Below are 17,497 nucleotides of genomic sequence, written 5' to 3' on the forward strand. Positions count from 1 at the left end.
CGAAGGTGCCCTGAGGTTTATGAAAAGTCCCAAACACTCCTTGCCAATTAAACAGCCGATGGAAAATATGTTAAATACCATTGTTAAATTTGCCAACATTTACAAACAACCACACTGATATATTTCCAGAGGTAGATTTTTGTGTTTTGGCGTCGTAGCAGTGGCTAATTGTACACACCATCTCTAAACTCTCACCTTCTCTATGCCCGCTACTCCAGTCCCCCTTCCCTACCCCCTCACCTCTTCCCTCAACCACCGTCCCCTCTTCCCTGTACCCTCTCACCTCTTCCTTACCCCCTCACCTCTTCCCTCTACCCCCTCACCTTTTCCCTCTACCCCCTCACCTCTTCCCTCTACCCCCTCACCTCTTCCCTCTACCACTCCCCTCTTCCCTACCCCCTCATTTCTTCCCTACCCCCTCCCCTCTTCCCTCTACCCCCCTCCCCTCTTCCCTCTACCCCCCTACCCTCTTCCCTCTACCCCCTCCCCTCTTCCCTCTACCCCCTCCCCTCTTCCCTCTACCCCCTCCCCTCTTCCCTCTACCCCCTCCCCTCTTCCCTACCCCCTCCCCTCTTCCCTACCCCCTCCCCTCTTCCCTACCCCCTCATTTCTTCCCTCTACCCTCTCCCCTCTTCCCTCTACCCCCTCCCCTCTTCCCTCTACCCGCCTCCCCTCTTCCCTCTACCCCCTCCCCTCTTCCCTACCCCCTCACCTCTTCCCTACCCCCTCACCTCTTCCCTACCCCCTCACCTTTTCCCTACCCCCTCACCTTTTCCCTCTACCCCCTCACCTCATCCCTCTACCCTCTCCTCTCTTCTTTACCCCCTTCCCCTCTTCTCTACCCCCTTCCCCTCTTCTCTACCCCCTCCCCTCTTCCCTCTACCCCCCTCCCCTCCCCTCTTTCCTCTACCCCCCTCCCCTCTTCCCTCTACCCCCCTCCCCCCTTCCCTACCCCTCACCTTTTCCCTCCCCCTCCCCCCTTCCCTACCCCTAACCTTTTCCCTCCCCCCTCCCCCTTCCCTCTTCCCTCCCCCCACCCCCCTTCCCTACCCCCTCCCCCCTTCCCTCCCCCCTTCCCCCTTCCCTACCCCCTCTCCCCTTCCCTACTCCCTCTCCCCTTCCCTACCCCCTCACCTCTTCCCTACCCCCTCACCTCTTCCCTCTACCCCCCTCACCTCTTGCCTACCCCCTCCCCTCTTGCCTACCCACCTCACCTCTTCCCCACCCCCTCCCCTCTTGCCTACCCACCTCACCTCTTCCCCACCCCCTCACCTCTTCCCTCTACTCCCCTCACCTCTTGCCTACCCCCCTCCCCTCTTGCCTACCCCCTCCCCTCTTGCCTACCCCCTCCCCTCTTGCCTACCCACCTCACCTCTTCCCTACTCCCTCACCTCTTCCCTACTCCCTCACCTCTTCCCTACGCCCTCATCTCTTCCCTACGCCCTCATCTCTTCCCTACCCCCTCACCTCTTCCCTACCCCCCACCTCTTCCCTACCCCCTCATCGCTTCCCTACCCCCTCATCTCTTCTTTACCCCCCCACCTCTTCCCTACCCCCTCACGTCTTGCCTACCCCCTCACCTCTTCCCTCTAACCCCCTCACCTCTTCCCTACCCCTCACCTCTTCCCTCTACCCCCTCACCTCTTCCCTCTACCCCTTACCTCTTCCCTACCCCCTCATCTCTTCTCTCAACCCCCCTCCCCTGTTCCTTACCCCCCACCTCTTCCCTACCCCCCACCTCTTCCCTACCCCCCACCTCTTCCCTACCCCCCACCTCTTCCCTACCCCCTCATCTCTTCCCTACCCCCTCACCTCTTCCCTACCCCCTCACCTCTTCCCTACCCCCTCACCTCTTCCTTCTACCCCCCCTCCCATCTCCCCGCTACCAGTCAAACCTCCCGTACCCTCACACCTCTGCTCTCCACCTCTCAGGTTGAATTTTTCCATTGACACGAAGAAAGAAGAGGATTTTCGCACGACCAAGCAGGCAGAGGATATTTTCACGGCCAGGCAAGCAAAGGATATTCACACCGACACGAGAGACAACAGGAGTGGGAAATAATAGCTTTCTCCCCAAGTAAAAGGTATTTGAACCATTATTAAACTTTTTGAAATTTGAAATATTTTTTTCTGAGCTTTTCTCACATCGTACACTTAGTCATGCATTTTGTTTATTGTTAAAAGAGTTATTTTCACACGCATACGCACACACACACACGCACACGCACACACACGCGCGCACACACACACACACACACACACACACACACACACACGCACGAAACGCACACGCACACAAATCTCTCTCTCTCTCTCTCTCTCTCTCTCTCTCAAATTTTGCACGAGAGCACTGACAGCTGTGTGGTGGTTGTGACGGTGGTGTCAGCGGTGTTGGTGGTGGTGGTGTGTGGTTGTGATGGTGGTGGTAGTACGTGGTTGTGGTAGTGGTGATAATGTTATGCTGGTGGTTGTATTACGACGGAGTGTGGTTGTGATGGAGTGTGGCTGTGGTGGTGGTGGTGGTAGTGTGGGTGTGGTGATAGTACAGTATGGCTGTGAAGAACTTAAAGGAAGGATGTGTGGAATGGGAAGGAATTGGGTGACAAGTTGGGGTTAGAAGACATTGACGTAAGTTTGCAATATAATGCTGGTGTTATGGAAAATAAATCTCTCAGGGAAATGCGCTACGAAGCCTCCTATGCCACCCAGAATACGGGACATAGGCTCAGCAGTAGCATATAGTGCGTACTTTGGCCTAATTGATATTTGCTCCACAGAAATAGATGGAAACGACGGAGGACGAGATGTCAACCCTGGCCAGCGAGATGGCAACTGCAGGCAAGGGGGAAGGCGAAGCTGCAGCCCCAGACAAGGTTGCAACCTCAGAAAACGAGATGGCAACCTCAGAAGACATGGCAACCTCAGAAGAAGGGATGGCAACTACGGAAGAAATGGCAGCTGTAGACGACGAGATGGCCGCTCGAGAACTTGGCAAGCCCTGCAGAGGTGCTAGGGAGAGTAGCAGCAGCTGTGGCGGCACCTGTATAGCGTTACTCTGGTAGGCATTACATTCCTTAGGCACCTTTGATGTTCCTGTATTTCCCCAGGCGATGCAGAGACGGCTGCGAGGGAGAGACGAGAAGGCCGAGAGACCAGGGGAGACCGGAGAGCCTGCAGGGAGATCGGAGCGCCGGACAGGACAGGTGACAGGTTGTATTTTTCTTTGTATTTTCCTTTAGGGTGTGATTGTGTGTGCGTGAGTTTGTGTGTGTGTGTGTGTGTGTGTGTGTGTGTGTGTGTGTGTGTGTGTGTGTGTGTGTGTGTGTGTAGTTCCCAGCATACTAGGCTGGGTGTGGCAGGTAGGTGGGTCTGGGGAGGGAGGTGGGGTGGGGGGAGGCGGGAAAGGGGGGACTTCTTCCACTTCCATCTTCCTCTCCGTCTGTCCTGTCTGCCTGTCCTCAGCGCAGCCGAACTTGCTGGGATGGTGTGTCTGTCTGTTAGTGTCTGTCTGCTTTAGTGCTTCTTTCTCTTCCCCACCTTTACTTTTTTATGCGCTTTTTCTTTTTCTGTCGTTCTAGAGAGCGTGATGGAGAGAGGGTAGAAGGGCGAGTAGGAGCGAGGGAGCGAGTTGGAGATAGACATAGGACCTACTACATAATATTAATTGCTAAAGGTATCTTGCCCGTATTTAACTGATATACTTTGATAATACTTGAAACATTTGCTCTAGTCCAATACTTTTGTGATATACTTTGAGATACTTTAATATATAAAATCTTCTGCCAGAGTAACCTAACAGCTGCTGCCATTGCTACTTGTATACTTTGTAAATGTATTGTAATTGTAAACTCTTGTAAAACACTAAAGATAATAAAAGAATCAGCTGTATATCAACTTTACTTTGCCCTTTATGGTATTACAAATGACTAAAATACAATATCACAGAAAAAGTAAAGTATGCACAGAAAGCATACAATGCTATATTCTACTTCCCAAAGACATGGAACAGAGTACACAGTAGACTCCAGCGCAAGTTAACTTGCTGGTATAAACTCTTGGGTATAAAAAACCACAATTCAACTTTGACTTTATACCAGTTCCACCATGTTGAAAAATCCTAAGTCCAAAAAGCACTCCAATTTGGACTTAGGATTTTATCGAGTGACTGGATCTGGTATAAGTCTTAAGGGCACCAAAACCCTTACTTCGGACTTAGACTTTATACCCACCAGAGAAGTGGGTATAAAGTCTAGGGATATAAAAGCCCTACTTCAACTTAGGAACTGTGACCAATAGAGGGGGGGGTACACCTACTTTACCTTAACAAACTCTACGGATGTAAAACACGTTTCAACTAAAAACTCTACGGATGTAAAACCCGTTTCAACTAGAAACTCTACGGATGTAAAACCCCTATTTCAACTTAGACTATTTTATGGTTTGGTATAAAATCTAAAAAACCCTTAATTCAACTTAGAATCTGACGAGGTTGTGTAAAAACTCTACGGATGTAGAACCTCTATTTCAACTAAAATCTACGGATGCAAAACCCTTATTTCGGACTTTGTGCAGACCCCCTCCCCCCGGTACAGGAAAACCAGTACTTTGGTCAGCTATGGTTTATTGATGGGTAACTACAGTATTTGTACAAGACTGACTAGCTTCATTACTTAGTGCAATTAGTACTGCCTTGACTAGCAGTAATAGCCTTATTTCGGCTGTTTATAATCCTCCAGAGTTATTTCCTCTGGTGCCTGCAGTTTATTCATGTTACTGCCAGACTTTTATATATACTCTGGTGCTGAAGCTCCTGTACACTGGCCCTCCAGGTCATCTCGCTGGTTGGTAGTTTTCATAGTACTTCTTACTTTAGTGTTCTCCATTCAGGTTTTTTCCCATGTGTACTTAAGGTATCTTGATAAGGAAACCTGCAATGAGTGTACTGCAGACACACTGCATGAAAGTCTGACCAGCTATTGTATCCAGTGTACGTAATGGTGTTCTTTACCCATGTCCTATTTCAGGGTAGATCCAGATACTCCTATGTATCCCTTCACTAGTGCTGTTATCAAAGCCTTCTTGCCATCCTGTCAGTAAAAGTTCTAAGTCTATTGTGCAGTCAGGTTTACCCCTTCGTCAAAGTCCAAATGAGGTACTGAAGTGGGTATACTGCACCTTTATCAGAGTTCATCAAGCCAGATCTAAAGACTATCAGTTCTCAAAGCAGCTAAGTTAAAGTATCAAGGCTTCAATGCCATAGGTAGTGCTAAGTTAATATGAAGGCTTCAATACAATAGGTAGTGCTAAGTTACTATGAAGGCTTGAGGCCATAGGTAGTGCTAAATCAATATGAAGACTTCAATGCCATAGGTAATGCTAAGTTAATATGAATGATTGGATGCCATAGATGATGCTAAGTTAATATGAAGGCTTGAATGCCATAGGTAGTGCTGAGTTAATATGAATCCTTGGGGCCATAGCTAGTGCTAAGTATGAAGGCTTGAATGCCATAGGTAGTGCTAAGTTAATATGAAGGCTTGACTGCCATAGGTAATGCTAAGTTAATATGAAGGCTTGAGTGCCATAGGTGATGCTAACATAATATGATTGCTTGAATGCAATAGATAGTGCTAAGTTAAAAGCATGAAGGTTTGAATGCAATAGGTAGTGTTAAGTTGTATATATGAAGGCTTGAATGCCATAGGTAGTGCTAAGTCAATATGAATGCTTGAATGCCATAGATAGTGCTAAGTTAAAAGCATGAAGGCTTGAATGCCAGAGGTAATTGTAAGTTGATATGAAGGCTCGAATGGCACAGGTAGTAAAGGGAGGTGTGACTCACTGGGTACTGAGTCACTATCCTTTGGTCCTATTCACCCCTATTTAGTAACCATGTGGTAGGTAAGGTCCGGGGATAATAGGTAAAGTATCTGGATCTCCTCTAATGGCTAGAATAAAATTACTATTATTTACTCCATGTGTATAGATAAGCTGGTCAGTTACAGTATTTGTGCATGGTTAAGTGTCCTATTCAGAATAAATTTTCAAAGTAAAACATCGGTGGGAATTAAGCTTTGTCTCTGGATCCTAACTCTGCAGTTCATATCACATTGTTGTTTGTTGTCAGCCTAAGTAGGTATTTAACAACACCAGTCCAGTCCTTTATTCCGGCAATCTTTACAGGGTGTTTTCCTCTATAGGATAAAAAGCGTCAGCAACCGTAGTCCTAAATAGTTGGTTCATTATTTCCAAGTGTCATTTATCCGATGCAAATTCTTGTGTTTCCTCCAAGACCAAGGATCTTTCTGGCTAGGACAGGTTTCTCATCAGGTGAAAGGCGAAGAGAGGCAGTGTGTGGAGGTCCAGTTTTATTGTACCCATGTCATATATAATCTGGCCAAAGTTCTTCAAAGTCTTATAATCCAGGACTTAAATGGGCATCTCTCTGGGCAGGGTGGCGAATTCTGAATGGCGAAGAGGCGAGTAGTGGTGGTGTCATCGATGGAGTGGCTAAGACAGGCGGGGAGTGGAGATGTGGATGGAGTGGTGAGAAGTATGGCCTCTGGAATGTCGGTCTGGCTGCTGTCTTCCCACGTGACCACATCTGCGGGAGAAAGTCTGAGGAGATCACACTGCACAGGTGCAGAGTTTGTTTTTAGTTATGTTTTCATCAGTGTCTGCTTTCTTCACCTGTACTGAAGCCAACTGGGGTTTAATATTCAAGGAGAAAGTGTTTAAACTGTGGGAAATTTTCAGAGTAAAAGGAAAGAATCAGTTGTAATAGTCCTAGAGAGGGCCCTGGGGTGTGGTGAGGGGTGGGGTAAGGGGGGGGTTGGGGTGAAGGGGATGGGGTGAAGGGGATGGGGTGAAGGGGATGGGGTGAAGGGGATGGGGTGAAGGGGATGGGGTGAGGGGGGGTGGGGTGAGAGGGGGTGGGGTAAAAGGGGGAGTGGGGGGTGACGGGGGGTGGGGGAGGGGTGGGATGAGGGGGGAGTGGGTGAGGGGGGAGTGGGTGAGGGGGGAGGTGGGGTGAGGGGGGAGGTGGGGTGAGGGGGGAGGTGGGGTGAGGGGGGAGGTGGGGTGAGGGGGGAGGTGGGGTGAGGGGAGAGGTGGGGTGAGGGGAGAGGTGGGGTGAGGGGAGAGGTGGGGTGAGGGGAGAGGTGGGGTGAGGGGAGAGGTGGGGTGAGGGGGGAGGTGGGGTGAGGGGGGAGGTGGGGTGAGGGGGGAGGGGAGGGAGAATAGGGAAAAGGAGAGGGAGGTGCAAGGGGTGGGGGAGTAGGAAGAAGCCAGCAGCTAAACGAAAAAGGGAGAAGGGGAATAGGTAATAGAGCATATCCATTCCAGTACTCAGTAATACACAGTCCAACCCATCCACTGTATCCAATCCGGTCCATCCCATCCCCACGATATTCAACCCAACCCAACCCTACGACATCCAACCCAACCCAACCCTACGACATCCAACCCAACCCAACCCTACGACATCCAACCCAACCCAACCCCACGACCTCCATCCCAACTCAACCCAATCCCACGATATCCATCCCAACCCAACCCCACGATATCCCTCCCAACCCTCCACAACATCCAATTCTTCCCTCAGTATAAAAGTCCTTTCAACCAACCACACCTTATATAACCATCCCAACCCCACAATATCCACACCAACCCTACATCAAATAGTTTTCAGGTATAAAGACAGAGGTAATTGAGGTATGATAAAAGATTTCCAAATTTTATTAAACAAAAGTAAGTTTTATTTTGAGCTGGCTTCATCAGTAAAGTTGTCAGCGATCAGGAATGCTCTGGTGGGTAGGTGGGTGGCAGGTGGTAGGTGGGTAGGTGGGTGGCAGGTGGTAGGTGGGTAGGTGGGTGGCAGGTGGTAGGTGGGTGGTAGGTGGGTGGTAGGTGGGTGGCAGGTGGTAGGTGGGTGGGAGGGTGGCAGGTGGCAGGTGGGTGGGAGGGTGGCAGGTGGTAGGTGGGTGGGAGGGTGGTAGGTGGGTGGGTGGTAGGTGGGTGGGTGGTAGGTGGGTGGGTGGTAGGTGGGTGGGTGGTAGGTGGGTGGGTGGCAGGTGGTAGGTGGGTGGGTGGCAGGTGTTAAGTGGCAAGTGGACGACAGGTGGCAGGTGGGTGGTAGGTGGGTGGTAGGTGGCAGGTGGGTGGTAGGTGGCAGGTGGGTGGTAGGTGGCAGGTGGGTGGTAGGTGGCAGGTGGGTGGTAGGTGGCAGGTGGGTGGTAGGTGGCAGGTGGGTGGTAGGTGGTATGTGGTAGGTGGTTAAGTTACATGGGGGTAGTTGTGTGGTGGGTGGTGGCAGGTGGGTGGTGGGTGGCGGGTGGTGGCAGGTGGGTGATGGGTGGCTGGTGGTGGCTGGTGGTGGCAGGTGGGTGGCGGGTGGCGGGTGGTGGGTGGTGGGTGGGGGTGGCGGGTGGTGGGTGGTGGGTGGTGGGTGGCGGGTGGTGGGTGGCTGGTGGAGGGTGGTGGTTGGCGGGTGGGTGGCGGGTGGGTGGCGGGTGGGTGGCGGGTGGGTGGGTGGTGGGTGACGGGTGGTGGGTGGTGGGTGACGGGTAGTGGGTGGTGGGTGACGGGTAGTGGGTGGGTGGGTGACGGGTAGTGGGTGGGTGGGTGACGGGTAGTGGGTGGGTGGGTGACAGGTAGTGGGTGGGTGGGTGACAGGTAGTGGGTGGGTGGGTGACAGGTAGTGAGTGGGTGGGTGGTAGGTAGTGAGTGGGTGGGTGGTAGGTAGTGAGTGGGTGGGTGGTAGGTAGTGAGTGGGTGGGTGGTAGGTAGTGAGTGGGTGGGTGGTAGGTAGTGAGTGGGTGGGTGGTAGGTAGTGAGTGGGTGGGTGGTGGCATGTGGGTGGGTGGTGGCAGGTAGGTGGGAGGTGGGTGGTGGCAGGTAGGTGGGAGGTGGGTGGTGGCAGGTAGGTGGGAGGTGGGTGGTGGCAGGTAGGTGGCAGGTGGGTGGTGGGAGGTTGCAGGTAGGTGGGAGGTGTCTGGTGGCAGGTAGGTGGGAGGTGTCTGGTGGCAGGTAGGTGGGAGGTGTCTGGTGGCAGGTAGGTGGGAGGTGTCTGGTGGCAGGTAGGTGGGAGGTGGCAGGTAGGAGGTGGCAGGTAGGTGGGTGGTGGGTGACAGGTTGCAGGTGGTGGTAGGTGGGTGGCAGGTTGCAGGTGGTGGTAGGTGGGTGGCAGGTTGCAGGTGGTGGTAGGTGGGTGGCAGGTTGCAGGTGGTGGTAGGTGGGTGGCAGGTGGTGGTAGGTGGGTGGCAGGTGGTGGTAGGTGGGTTGCAGGTGGTGGTAGGTGGGTGGCAGGTTGCAGGTGGTGGTAGGTGAATGGCAGGTTGCAGGTGGTGGTAGGTGAATGGCAGGTTGCAGGTGGTGGTAGGTGAATGGCAGGTTGCAGGTGGTGGTAGGTGGGTGGCAGGTTGCAGGTGGGTGGCAGGTTGCAGGTGGGTGGCAGGTTGCAGGTGGGTGGCAGGTTGCAGGTGGCAGGTGGCAGGTGGGTGGCAGGTGGCAGGTGGGTGGCAGGTGGCAGGTGGGTGGCAGGTTGCAGGTGGTGGTAGGTGGGTGGCAGGTTGCAGGTGGGTGGCAGGTTGCAGGTGGTGGTAGGTGGGTGGCAGGTTGCAGGTGGGTGGCAGGTTGCAGGAGGGTGGCAGGTTGCAGGTGGGTGGCAGGTTGCAGGTGGTGGTGGGTGGTGGTGAGTGGCAGGTTGCAGGTGGTGGTGGGTGGTGGTGAGTGGCAGGTTGCAGGTGGTGGTGGGTGGTGGTGAGTGGCAGGTTGCAGGTGGTGGTGGGTGGTGGTGAGTGGCAGGTTGCAGGTGGTGGTGGGTGGTGGTGAGTGGCAGGTTGCAGGTGGTGGTGGGTGGTGGTGAGTGGCAGGTTGCAGGTGGTGGTAGGTGGGTGGTGGGTGGTAGGTGGGTGGTGGGTGGTAGGTGGGTGGTGGGTGGTAGGTGGGTGGTGGGTGGTAGGTGGGTGGTGGGTGGTAGGTGGTTGGTGGGTGGTAGGTGGGTGGTAGGTGGGTGGTAGGTGGGTGGTAGGTGGGTGGTAGGTGGGTGGTGGGTGGTAGGTGGGTGGTGGGTGGTAGGTGGGTGGTAGGTGAGTGGTGGGTGGTAGGTGGGTGGTGGGTGGTAGGTGGGTGGTGGGTGGTAGGTGGGTGGTGGGTGGTAGGTGGGTGGTAGGTGGGTGGGGGATGGTTGGTGGGTGGGGGATGGCAGGTGGGTGGGGGATGGCAGGTGGGTGGGGGATGGCAGGTGGGTGGGGGGTGGCAGGTGGGTGGGGGGTGGCAGGTGGGTGATGGGTGGCAGGTAGTGGGTGGCAGGTGGGTGATGGGTGGCAGGTGGGTGATGGGTGGTAGGTAGTGGGTGGCAGGTGGGTGATGGGTGGTAGGTAGTGGATGGCAGGTGGGTGATGGGTGGTAGGTAGTGGATGGCAGGTGGGTGATGGGTGGTAGGTAGTGGATGGCAGGTGGGTGGTGGGTGGCAGGTGGGTGGTGGGTGGCAGGTGGGTGGTGGGTGGCAGGTGGGTGGTGGGTGGCAGATGGGTGGTGGGTGGCAGATGGGTGGTGGGTGGCAGGTGGGTGGCGGGTGGGTGGCGGGTGGGTGGCAGATGGCAGGTGGGTGGCAGATGGCAGGTGGGTGGCAGATGGCAGGTGGGTGGCAGGTGGCAGGTGGGTGGCAGGTGGGTGGCAGGTGGGTGGCAGGTGGCAGGTGGGTGGCAGGTGGGTGGCGGGTGGCAGGTGGGTGGCAGGTGGCAGATGGATGATGGATGATGGGTGGCAGGTGGCAGATGGGTGATGGGTGGCAGGTGGCAGGTGGGTAATGGCAGATGGATGATGGGTGATGGGTGGCAGGTGGCAGGTGGGTGGCAGGTGGCAGGTGGGTGGCAGGTGGCAGGTGGGTAATGGCAGGTGGGTAACGGCAAGTGGGTAGTGGATAGTGGCAGGTGGGTAGTGGGTAGTGGCAGGTGGGTAGTGGGTAGTGGCAGGTGGGTAGTGGCAGGTGGGTAGTGGCAGGTGGGTAGTGGGTAGTGGAAGGTGGGTAGTGGGTAGTGGAAGGTGGGTAGTGGAAGGTGGGTAGTGGAAGGTGGGTAGTGGCAGGTGGAAGGTGGGTAGTGGCAAGTGGCAGGTGGCAGGTGGCAGGTGGGTAGTGGCAGGTGGGTAGTGGCAGGTGGGTAGTGGCAGGTGGGTAGTGGCAGGTGGCAAGTGGGTAGTGGCAGGTGGCAAGTGGGTAGTGGCAGGTGGCAAGTGGGTAGTGGCAGGTGGCAGGTGGGTGGTAGGTGGTGGGTGGTGGTGGTGAGTGACAGGTTGCAGGTTGCGGTGAGTGGCAGGTAGCAGGTTGTGGTGAGTGGCAGGTGACAGGTGGTGGGTGACAGGTGGTGGGTGACAGGTGGTGGGTGACAGGTGGTGGGTGACAGGTGGTGGGTGACAGGTGGTGGGTGACAGGTGGCATGTGGCAGGTGCGTGGTAGGTGGATGGTGGAAGAGTAGGTGGTAGTCAGACTGGTGGTAGGTGGGAGGTGGGTAATGGTTGGCAGGTGGGTGGCAAATGGGTTGCAAGTGGGTGGCTGGTAGGTTGGCAGGTGGGTGGTGGGAGGTTGCAGGTAGGTGGCAGGTGGCAGGTGGGAGGTGGCAGGTGGCAGGTGGGAGGTGGGAGGTGGCAGGTGGGAGGTGGCAGGTGGGAGGTGGGAGGTGGCAGGTGGGAGGTGGGAGGTGGGAGGTGGCAGGTGGGAGGTGGGAGGTGGGAGGTGGCAGGTGGGAGGTGGCAGGTGGGTGGCAGGTGGGTGGCAGGTGGTAAGTGGCAGGTGGTAAGTGGCAGGTGGTAAGTGGCAGGTGGTAAGTGGCAGGTGGTAAGTGGCAGGTGGTAAGTGGCAGGTGGTAAGTGGTAGGTGGTAAGTGCCAGGTGGTAAGTGCCAGGTGGTAAGTGCCAGGTGGTAAGTGGCAGGTGGTAAGTGCCAGGTGGTAAGTGGCAGGTGGTAAGTGGCAGGTGGTAAGTGGCAGGTGGTAAGTGGCAGGTGGATGGCAGGTGGTAAGTGGCAGGTGGAGGGTAGGAAGCTGAAAATAACAATTAAGTACATGGTTTAAATAATCAAACATTTCACAGAGTTGTCTCTCCGTGGACACAAGTCAAGAGTGAGAGCAGTGGAAATGAGTTATTTAAGAGGAGCCTGTGGAGTCACGTGGAGAGACAGGCTGACGAATGAGGATATAAAGGAGCGTTGTGGTGTTGATGTGGATGTGATAGGAAGCATTATGAGGAACACACTGAGGTGGTTTGGCCATGTGGAGAGGATGGAGGGTGAAAGACTGACGAAGAGAGTGTATGTGAGTGAGGTGGAGGGGGGAAGAGGGAGGGGGAGGCCGAGGATGAGATGGAGGGATGGGGTGGAGAGGTATATGAGAGAGGGGGGTGTGAGTTGGGAGCAGGGCAGTAAAATGGCGGGGGACAGGGCGACTTGGAGGCGATTTGTTTGTGGCCACCCCAAACGGGATTGAGGCGTCTGGCAATAAATAGATAGATAGTCTCTCCGTGGGCGTAAAGCTTAACTGGACCAACTGAATCAGTAAATATAATGACATTCAGTTAACGTATACAAGTACTAGGCCTGTACTGACAAAGGTACTGACTGACTAACTGGTAAAACGAATACTGACAGGAAGTGAAGACTGAGGATGTCTACCTGAATCAGCTAAATATGTGGACTGACTAACTGTGGGTGTGGACAGAGTGTGGAATGAGGGTGTGGACAGTGTGTGGAATGAGGGTGTGGACTGTGTGTGTGGAATGAGGGTGTGGATTAACTGATTAACTCAACATCTGGACGGTGGGTCTGGATTAACTGAACTGGACGGGAGTGGACTGAGAATGTGGACTGAACTGGACTGAATTGTGGGTGTGAATTACGCAGACTGAACTGGAGTGGACTGTGGATGTGGACTGACTGGCTGGACTGGACTGGGGGTGTGGACTGAGTGGACTGGACTAGGGGTGTGGACTGACTGAACTGGACTGGACTAGACTGGACTAGGGGTGTGGAATGACTGGACTGAACTACAGTAGGGTGTGAACTGACTGACTGGACTGGACTAGGGTGTGGACTGACTTGGCTGGACTGGATTGTGTGTGTGAGTGTGGACTGGAGTGGACTTTGGGTGCGGACTGGACTGGACTGTGGGTGTGGACTGGACTGTGGGCGTGGACTGGACTGGACTGTTGGTGTGGACTGGACTGAATTAGGGGTGTGGACTGATAGACTGAACTGGACTGGGGGTGTGGACTGACTGACTGGCTGGACTGAACTGGGGTGTGAACTGACTGACTGGACTGGACTGGACTGGGATGTGGACTGACTGGGCTGGACTGGATTGTGTGTGGGGGTGCGGACTGAACTGGATTGTGGGTGTGGACTGTGGGTGTGGACTGGACCGGACTGGACTGGAATGTGGGTGTGGACTGGACTGAATTGAGGGTGTGGACTGACTGACTGGATTGGACTGGGGGGTCTGGACTGACTGAGTGGACTGGACTGGGGGTGTGGACTGACTGGACTAGACTAGGGGTGTGGACTGACTGGCTAGACTGGACTGTGGGTGTGGTCTGACTGGCTAGACTGGACTAGGGGTGTGGACTGACTGACTGGACTGGACTGTGGGTGTGGACTGACTGGCTGGACTAGACTAGGGGTGTGGACTGACTGGCTGGACTGAACTGAGGGTGTGGACTGTGGATGTGGACTGACTGGACTGAACTGTGAACTGACTGGCTAGCTGGACTGTGAATGTGGACTGGACTAGACTGTGGCTGTGCACTAAGTCGACTGGACTGTGCACTAAGTCGACTGGAAAGTGCACTAAGTCGACTGGACTGTGCACTAAGTCGACTGGACTGTGCACTAAGTAGACTGGACTGTGCACTAAGTAGACTGCAATGTGGACTAACTGGATTGGACTGTGGACTGAGTAGACCGGACTGTGGACTGACTGGATTGGACTGTGGACTGACTGGATTGGACTGTGGACTGACTGGATTGGCTGACTGAAGGATTAAAATGACTGATGCTGACTGACTGATGCTGACTGACTGATGCTGACTGACTGATGCTGACTGACTGATGCTGACTGACTGATGCTGACTGACTGATGCTGACTGACTGATGCTGACTGACTGATGCTGACTGACTGATGCTGACTGACTGATGCTGACTGACTGATGCTGACTGACTAATGTTGCTAGGATGTGGACTGTGACAGTATGGACTAAGTGACTGTGTGAACTGAGTGACATGGTGTGAACTGAGTGACATGGTGTGGACTGTGACAGGGTGTGGACTGTGACAGGGTGTGGACTGAGTGACAGGGTGTAAAATGAGTGACAGGGTGTGGCCTGCGACATTGTGTGGCCTGCGACATTGTGTGGCCTGCGACATTGTGTGGCCTGCGACATTGTGTGGCCTGCGACATTGTGTGGACTGCGACATTGTGTGGACTGCGACATTGTGTGGACTGCGACATTGTGTGACTGAGTGACACAGGGCATAGACTGACGATCTGACAGTGAAATATAATTGGGGAGTCTGATTGGCTAAGGGGTTGGACTGATAGATCATAAGACTGGACTGACAGGGGTTTACAAGGCTTTGGAGTGAATCAGTAAAGGTATGTAGTGATGCAGGCTGTGGAGTCAATCAGTAAGGGTTTGTGGTGATAGTGGGTATGGACTACCTGAGTTTTTGAAGGTGGGGACTATCCATGGGCGTAGGACGACTGACTGGTTGTGGGTGTGAGTCACTGACGTGTATTTTGATTGAACTGACCTACTACCAATGACTGACTGATGATGAGGACTAACATAGGGTGTGGACACACGGGTCAGTAAGGCTGTGGACTGACTGGGTCAGTAGGGCTGTGGACTGACTGGGTCAGTAGGGCTGTGGACTGCCTGGGTCAGTAGGGCTGTGGACTGACTGGGTCAGTAGGGCTGTGTACTGACTGGGTCAGTAGGGCTGTGGACTGACTGGGTCAGTAGGGCTGTGGACTGACTGGGTCAGTAGGGCTGTGGACTGCCTGGGTCAGTAGGGCTGTGGACTGCCTGGGTCAGTAGGGCTGTGGACTGCCTGGGTCAGTAGGGCTGTGGACTGCCTGGGTCAGTAGGGCTGTGGACTGCCTGGGTCAGTAGGGCTGTGGACTGACTGGGTCAGTAGGGCTGTGGACTGACTGGGTCAGTAGGGCTGTGGACTGACTGGGTCAGTAGGGCTGTGGACTGACTGGGTCAGTAGGGCTATGGACTGCCTGGGTCAGTAGGGCTGTGGACTGACTGGGTCAGTAGGGCTGTGGACTGCCTGGGTCAGTAGGGCTGTGGACTGCCTGGGTCAGTAGGGCTATGGACTGCCTGGGTCAGTAGGGCTATGGACTGCCTGGGTCAGTAGGGCTATGGACTGCCTGGGTCAGTAGGGCTATGGACTGACTGGGTCAGTAGGGCTATGGACTGACTGGGTCAGTAGGGCTATGGACTGACTGGGTCAGTAGGGCTGTGGACTGATTAAAGCTGTAGACTGACAGACAGTAAGGGTTTGGAGTACTGGAGAATGTGAGGTGAATCATGAAGGGCTTGGAGTGATGGATGTGCACTGAATCAGTAAGGGTTTGAAGTGATAAAGTGTGTGGACTGACTAGAGTGAATGTGATCGACTAGAATGTAGACTGACTAGATGTGCCGACTGCTGATCAGTGAGTCAATTGGTTAAAGGTACTGAGAGGCGGAATCAGTGACTGTGGAGTGACTGGGCCTGTGACTGCCTGACTGACTGGGGGTGTAACAAAGAGGAAAGATGGTTAAGTAATCAGGACGGGGCGTGATATAAATTTAGAAAGGGCCAGTGATGAGGCAGGACTTAGCTAACCAACTGACAAGAGAGGCAAACGACTCGAGTTATTAAAAAAAGTACAAAGGTGTAAGCAAGTCCATAAGGTTATAGAGTTATTTATGAAACACCTTTAATTCATGTGATCAGCCTGCATTCCACGATATAGTGTAGTTAGCAACGATACAGAAAAGCCAGGCATTCATTACGTTTCAAGAAGTGAATAATATGGGTCTTGTCTACACCTTGGTGCTCTTTTAAAGTGATACGACCCTATGACAGAACTGACGACGACTAAGGGGTGACCAAAGCCTAGATATGATTAACTGAAGGCCGAGTGTTTGGAGGTAAACCAAGTCGTGAACTAAATTTACTATATCCTGACGTCAACTAAAATATTGTGAGGTTCACAGTCCTTGTACATTACCGGATAAGAAAGATGAGGATACTTCTGGGTAGGCAGCGATCCTCGGAGGGGTAAATTCAAGACGAGGTATCAATGGCACCGAGCAGTATGTTGGGGTGGTACAAACTGGATGATTTCCCTTCTGTAAATGCCATATAAAATTAGCAGGACTTACAACAGTGTATTCGTTATTTCTGACTGTCTCTGTTGAAAATATCCACACTTATTTTTATCGTCAAAAATGTTTACATTATTTTGGCTTTGTCACTTACTGTACGAGATATTTTGCCCTTGTTATATTGTCTCACTGTACGTAGTGTTTTGCGAAGTACTTACCTGATCTTCCCTTCAGATGAGGTTCTTTGTTGAGGTCCCTCCCACGGTCGCTGTCAGCGTCATCTCCTTCGGTCACGGTCAGCATCATCCCTCCCACGGTCAGCATCACCAGTGTCTCTCTACCATCGGCTTCTCTCCAGCATCCCAGCCTTCACTCCACCTGCCAAGTAGATATCTTATTTATTTCTACAGTTCATTCGTCAATTTGGGAGAATTTTTTTTTTTCGCGGCCATATTACGTAGCCCAGACAGACTACGACAGTACTACGGTGTTACACATCCATAGCACTTTTTCGTAACTGGCACAAAGTTCTGTGTTAATTATGCTACAACTTATCAGTCAAGACGGGGATTCAATTTTGAGCAAACTAAAATTAATGTATCGTCTCCATAAAATAAGCATGTCAGATGCAGCCATTCATTATGTCAGCTGGATTCCAACATTTTTCTAATATATTAAAACTACAAATTCAAGAAACTAGCAATTTAGTGTAAAGGTAGCAGTAGAAATTTGACAAGCAAAGTCTTCCTAAATAATTGCAATGTAACGACCAAGAACGTTGAAAATGCTCTTTATGGCGAGGACTTCCAGTTCTTTAATAACTGTACTGAAACTATATCTTATTTAACTCAATAATTTCAAGGACTGTGGTAGGTGGTGGCGACCATCATCCATTCACTTGATGTAGTGGTGCCTACTTCTTCCTTAGCCTTTATCATTCTTTTTCTGTGCCTGCCCTCCTCTGTTCCTATTTCTCCCATCTTTCCTGTCACTTCTTATTGCTTTTCTTTCCTTTACATGTGCTTTATATTGAGTGACAAGCCAAATGGTTTCTTGTAAGCCAAGAAACCATTTACAACGCTGGGTGTTAACCATATAACCAAACCATACGTGCTGCCTACGTGTC

At 53.0% G+C, this 17,497-nt stretch overlaps 1 protein-coding gene across 1 annotated transcript in view; it reads left to right on the top strand.

The window, feature by feature from the left end:
* Positions 1-17,497, top strand: part of LOC145399501 (uncharacterized) — a 28,936-nt gene that overhangs the window by 10,273 nt on the left and 1,166 nt on the right. The window contains exon 2 of the mRNA XM_080272105.1: positions 16,606-16,756. Coding sequence (XP_080128231.1) covers positions 16,606-16,756 — 151 coding nt within the window. The remainder of the gene's footprint in view (positions 1-16,605; positions 16,757-17,497) is intronic.

Source organism: Coenobita brevimanus, chromosome 49, assembly GCF_032717465.1.
Source record: "Coenobita brevimanus isolate Jiangsu-jjx chromosome 49, ASM3271746v2, whole genome shotgun sequence".
NCBI classification, from domain to species: domain Eukaryota; kingdom Metazoa; phylum Arthropoda; class Malacostraca; order Decapoda; family Coenobitidae; genus Coenobita; species Coenobita brevimanus.